The sequence below is a fragment of the Triticum dicoccoides genome, chromosome 7A (genome assembly GCF_002162155.2).
Source record: "Triticum dicoccoides isolate Atlit2015 ecotype Zavitan chromosome 7A, WEW_v2.0, whole genome shotgun sequence".
Classification (NCBI taxonomy): Eukaryota; Viridiplantae; Streptophyta; class Magnoliopsida; order Poales; family Poaceae; genus Triticum; species Triticum dicoccoides.
In genome coordinates, this window is record NC_041392.1 from 553,600,711 (window position 1) to 553,606,627 (window position 5,917).

The window sequence follows — 5,917 nt, forward strand, 5'->3', positions numbered from 1 at the left end:
TGGCCTAGCTTGCCGCAGATTTGGCATCGCGGCGCATCAGGGTTGGCGCGAGGCCTGCCACCATGGCGGCCCCTATTGTTGTTGTTGGAGGGCCACCCGCCGCCGTCGCCGCCACCACGAGAGGAGTTGCCGCCGCCACTGTTTCCGCCAGATGGCGGCTTGCCCTTGCCGCGCGGAGGTCCACGATAGCGTGAACCGCCACCACCGCGACCGCCACCGCGAGATACCACGTTAGCAGATGACTTGAAGCCCCCGCCCGAGTTGTTGTTGTAGAGGGCGAGGCGCTGATCAAAGTTGCTCATCTGAGCGTAGAGGTCGTCGATGCTGATGGTGTCGGTGCGCGTGTCGTTGACGGAGACGAGGGGTTGGTACTCCATGTCGAGGCCGACGGTGATGTAGGAGACAAGTTCATCATCATCGATGGGCTTTCCGGCAGCTGCGAGCTCATCGGCAAGCGCTCTCATCTGGGCGAAGTAGGCCGCAACAGATTGCGTCCCCTTCTGCGCCGTGGAGAGAGCAACCCGGATGTTGTTGACGCGAGCTCGGGACTGCGATGAGAACATGTGGGCGAGAGCCGCCTAGAGCTCGTGCGGCGTGGCGATGGAGGTAACCTGCACGAGGACTTCTTTGGTGAGAGTATTGAGCAAGTATCCAAGTACCTGCTGCCCTTCTTTGAACCAGATCGGATGGAGAGGGTTCGGTGTCTGCTCTTCTTTCCTGTCTTTGTCCTTCGTGACGAGGATCTTGACAGGTTCCGGCATGGAGCCGTCGGCGTAGCCGAAGAGGCCAGCCCCTCTCAGCTGCGGTGTCACCTGCACACGCCACAGGACGTAGTTGGTGCGGGTGAGCTTTTCTGCAACCTGCCCAAGGGAAGCCTGGACGGTGCTGGAGGAGGACGACATGGCTGGCGCTGGATGGGTTTTGCTAGATGCGATGGATAGAGGTGGCTCTGATACCATGTAAAAAAGCGGAGAACGTCGTACCTCTCTAGAGGCGACGGTTTCCTGATAAGCATATCCCTGATAAGCATACAAGGTTGTTGAGATTACATCTTGAGGTACAAGGAAAGTAGAGATAAGATATACATGAGGAGATTACAACCATATACTCTAACCAACCTAGACCGAAGCCTATCTCAACTAAACCGGTGCGTGGTGCGCCCCTTGGACCTGAATATTGCATGGTTTAACAGATTGCTTGAAGTACTATTAGCAACATGAGAACTGATGTAATGTCCGTTGCGGTCCAATGGAGCATAATGTTGCAAACAGCACAATGTTCTGTAAATCAGCGTGAAGTTTCCACGAAAACATGTCTGCCAAGTGTAATAGTGATTTGGTGCCTTTGCTGCAACTCGAGTACTGTTTCTGAAAAGAATCTTCTGTGTGAACCTTTCCATGTGCTTATGCTGCGATGCAAGATCCACAGTTGATCTGGATGTAAAAAATGGACAAGCCATGCAGGCAAACCAAGGAACATCTCAAGGGAACTTACCAGATTAACTTTTCTTACGTAAATCAGATTCTCCTTTTCATGCTAGCAACACATTGTACTATCTCTATTCCAAAATAGAAGACGTTTTGGTAGGTAGTAGTACTCACTGCATACAAAGTTTTGCAGAGTTACTTTTTAGACAACAGTGATAAATACAAATAGTCAAGCATGCATTATGCAGTTTGTGAAGTTCATTCATCAAACTTTTCGTTGGTTCAAAACAAATTATCTGAGATACTGGGCTTGCAAAGCAAATCAGAATGGGACGACCTACATCTAGCCCTAACCTGCATTGTGAAATCTTTGTTTTCAAGCCTCAACTGGTGAAGTGATGAAAAAGATTTGATAGTTGTAACACTGTCCCACATCTCACCGGTGCTACCGATTTCCTTTTGCTTGGAACTAGCCAAATTGTGCAAAACAACAAGCCCTAAAATGGAACAAAGATCACACCAGCTTGCTAAAAGCAGAGTTATGGTAGCAAAAACCATGACGCACTAAGCTAGGAATTATGATATAAAATGTAGGTCATGTTAACAAAGATCACACCACAGCTATAAAAATAGCAATATCATCCCACTGTGCCTCATCAACAATCTGTACTGCAATACAATCATTTCTATCATCATTATGCAAGCAAACATCCTAAAACAATACTCCCTCCGATCCCAAATAAGTGTCTTGGTTTTAGTTTAAATTTAAACAAAAACCACGACACTGATTTTGGATAGAGGGGAGTAACATTTAGAAGGAGATTTTTCCAAGTAAAATAGAGCAATTGCTCAGGCTAATCTAAAAAGTTGGGAATATGATCTAGCAATGAACAGGTGATGACAGGGATCAATGAACAGGTGTTGTCATTGCTCTTGCAAGACAGGGAGCTTATATCATTTTGTAGTCAATAACCATAGCACTTATTCTTGCTTCTCCTTCAAAATATTTGTCATACAAACCACACACTCATTCATTTTGCAGCTCTGGCCCTTGCCCCTTTGGAATTGACTTGGATGGATGATTCACATTCGTTGATCCCTACTGTAAAATACCACAAGTACTAACATGACAACTACACAAGTGAAGAATTGAAAAACAAAAGGTGACATCATAACAGTAACGGAGATGACAAATTGACCATGATTGGAAAATTTGATGGTCCTGGGATGAATAACCATGGCATTGCTGTACTAAATGTTCAGGGGGATGTAGTACAAGAGATCAACATACAACTATGTATACAGCAGTGAAGGAGTGCATGGGCTAAGAAAGCACAGCACACAATAACACATAGGTTTAAGTAACAAAAAATTGAATGAATTTTGTGGGCTGAACAACATCATAAGTTACGACGAAGAATCTTCATCTTCGGCGCCCTTAATGACAGCAGAGCACATGACCTGCTTTGAGACGCGGGTATCAAGCTCTCTTGACACCTCTGTTAGTCTCAAGTCAAAGTTGGCCCTGCACCTCTGAGGTTTGGGTGATGATGAACCTGAAAACCGCCTCCTTGGGCTTGACAACCTCGCAGTTGGTGACCCTGACAGCCAGCTCTTTGTGAGTGCAGGCACGATCTCCTTCCCTGTCATGATGGGTCTTGTCTCCTGGTTCTCCTTCCCTGTTACTGTCATGATGGGTCTTGTCTCCTGGTTCTCCTTCCCTGTTACTGCTATGATGGGTCTTCTCCCCTGGTTCAAAGGACCTCTCTTTGTCTCCAATGGTAATGGTCTCATCGGGGAGATGGTCGTGGATGGCAACTTCTGCCTGATTCGCTCACGCGCACGCTCAGCGGCTGCCATTGCTTTGTCCTTGTTCATAGTGATCAACGTCCATGGGTTGATCGAGACGTCATCCTTCCTTCTTGTTGCATCATTGGCCTCCTTCTCGTCGATCCTAATCGATAGCTTTCGGGTACTCTATCATGTTCAAAATTGTTTTGTTATCTATGAAGTTACCTGACAGTAAATTATACATATTAGGGAAGCAATGTATCCCCTCTTACCTCATTCACTTCATCTTTTCTGCATAAGATCCTTGACAAGAAGGATGGCCTTTCTGGAGAGTTGAAGTCAATGCTCTCGTCCGAGGAAAAATCAGAGTCATCAAAAGGATCATATGCCTGTGCAGCTTCTCGCATAGCAAGGATGTAATCGTATGTCCTCATTCCCTGTAGTGAAAAATACGCAAATGAGGCTTCCAAAAATGTGAGCATATTTCCGAGCTCCACACACTGGTAACATAAGTATGTGTTTGGCAAAATGCAAACCTTTCTAATGAGCAGAACATGGAAAAAGAAGAGCTGACCCAGTGCTGCAGTACTGTACAAAGTGAAGATGACAAATACCATCTGTGGCCAAAATTAAAGAGAAAAGTGTGAGCTTCACAAGTGAAATGCATCAATGAAGTTTGTCACCAGGCATATTCTTGTCATAACTTACAGATAATGCTGCGTGAGCTCCTTTAGGTAGCCCTACGTGAAGCCTGTGCTCCATTTCAGTTTTCAGCCCTTTGCTGTCGATGAAGCAGCGAATAAAAATCGCAACCGCTGTTCCCCCCTCGATAACAAGCTGATAAAGTAGATTGCAAATTCATATACCAAATAGAACTGGTCAAATGAAAAACAGCTTGGAATGCTGGGCATTTAAATATCAGTGGAATTTTGAAACAAATGGAATTGCAAATTTGCAGAGAGTTAGCACCCACCATCAGCAAAACAAAGAACATTAGCAGGATAAATGCTGCATAATTCCTTCTCCCTATGCAATTGTTGAGCCACTGCATTGAAGAAAGTACATGATCAATCAATTGACTTCCCAAGAGATGAAGAGCAGAGCCAGAGATTTGGAAGTGAGCTATGCATAGTTATAGTGGTTACCCTGCAGTGGTGATCAAATCCATCAACACACCGGTCGCAAGTTTTACAGTGCTTGCTGCGCAATTTCACCTGTAGTTTAAGCTTCGTAAGTTCTTGATTGCTAAACTGTTGTCACAGAGGTAATTCACTTGTTGAACTTGACTAACAACACATGAATCCAGTCCATTAAACACACCCTATATTCAGAAATTAACCTCTCCACATAGAAATAAAAATTGCTCCCAAAGCACTCAAATAAGCCGCATTTCTTGGTTTCTTTGAAACACAGAAGGTCTGTAAACTAGAGATGAGGGAGAGGGACGTAAGCGGAGACCTCGCAGTCGCAGATTGGGCAGAATGAGATGTCCTGGTCGTCGGTGGCGTGCGGCGAGACGATGTCCTCAAGGCTGGTGAAGGCAAAGGGGAGCATGGGGTCGAGCTGGACACTGGAGTTCCACTGCTCGAGGTAGCTCCTCCGCACCCAGCGGTTCATGACGCGGACCTCGACCCTCTTGAGCAGCCGCGCCGCGTACCGCCACAGGATGTACCCGTAGCGCAGCCTCGGCAGCCTCCGCCCGCCGCCCCTGGCGAGACTGCGCTGCCTCTTCACCTTCTTGGCGTGGGTCCGGTCGGAGGGGTCGACGGCGGTGCAGCGCACGTAGAGGGCCGCGGTGGCGGCGGCCTGTCGTCGACCAGGGTCGATGCCGTCAGCGCAAGGCAACGCGAGGAGGGCACGAGCAAAGCCGCGTTTGGGCAAGAGAGGGAGGGAGGTCGCTGGTTTACCGAGACGGAGAAGAGCGCGAGGAGGGTGTTGCCGGCGACGGCGCTGCCGAGGTAGGGCCCGAGGATGACGTAGAAGGCCGTGACGAGGACGGCGAACACCCCCGCGCCCACGAGCTGCAATCGATCGAGAAAAGCGCGAGGTCGGATGGTGGCGCTGGAAGCGGCGAAGAGGGGGGGGAGATGAAGAGAGGGCGACGGACGGAGACGGACCTGGAGCGGGTGGAGGGGGAGCTGCCAGCCGTGCCGCCGGGGCCAGGCCATGGCCGTCGAGGTCTCGCCGCCGCGCCCTGCGAACAGATTCGATTGGGTTGGATTCGATCCGAGCGCGCTGCTCTGCTCTCGCCTCTGGTCAGGTCAAGTCAAGCGGCGGGCGTGGTACTAGAGAGAGGAGGAGGCGGCTTGTGTGCTCTCTCTGACAGGTGGGGCAGGGCCGCCGCCCGCAGCAACGGCTTTCCTTTCCTCCTACTGTTTTGAATTTCGAATCGCCGGGGCGGCTGTGCGGGCCGGACTGACAACTTCCGGGGACAGAGATGTTTCTTGAGCGTGTTTCGTTCGCTGCCCAAGGCCCAGGAGCCCGAAACGAGATGCTAATCCCCAAGGCCCAGGAGTCCGAGTGTTAGGGGCCTTCGCAGCCCAAGGCCCATGAGTCGGAGTGTTAGGGGCCTTCGCAGCCCAAGGCCCAGGACTCCAAATACAAAGACCGAGTGAGGATTTTCACTTTTTCTTTTGCGGGGACGGCTTCCCATATCCGAGTGATCACCATAATCTCTACTTCTAATGAAGCAGTTGGTA

General features: G+C 49.3%; 1 protein-coding gene and 1 pseudogene across 1 annotated transcript; both read right to left on the reverse strand.

The window, feature by feature from the left end:
* Nucleotides 1–286: 286 nt before the first annotated feature.
* Nucleotides 287–425, reverse strand: LOC119334896 (annotated as a pseudogene).
* A 2,203-nt stretch (nucleotides 426–2,628) lies between these two features.
* LOC119333412 (protein S-acyltransferase 18-like) lies at nucleotides 2,629–5,553 on the reverse strand. Its single transcript, XM_037606312.1, has 9 exons — nucleotides 5,336–5,553; nucleotides 5,126–5,239; nucleotides 4,677–5,024; nucleotides 4,364–4,432; nucleotides 4,192–4,263; nucleotides 3,927–4,055; nucleotides 3,755–3,835; nucleotides 3,491–3,655; nucleotides 2,629–3,404 (listed from the first exon to the last, which is right to left on the reverse strand). The coding sequence occupies exons 1-9, from the start codon at nucleotides 5,384–5,386 to the stop codon at nucleotides 2,835–2,837; spliced, it is 1,599 nt and encodes a 532-aa protein (XP_037462209.1). The 5' UTR covers nucleotides 5,387–5,553; the 3' UTR covers nucleotides 2,629–2,834.
* Between the last annotated feature and the right edge of the window lie 364 nt (nucleotides 5,554–5,917).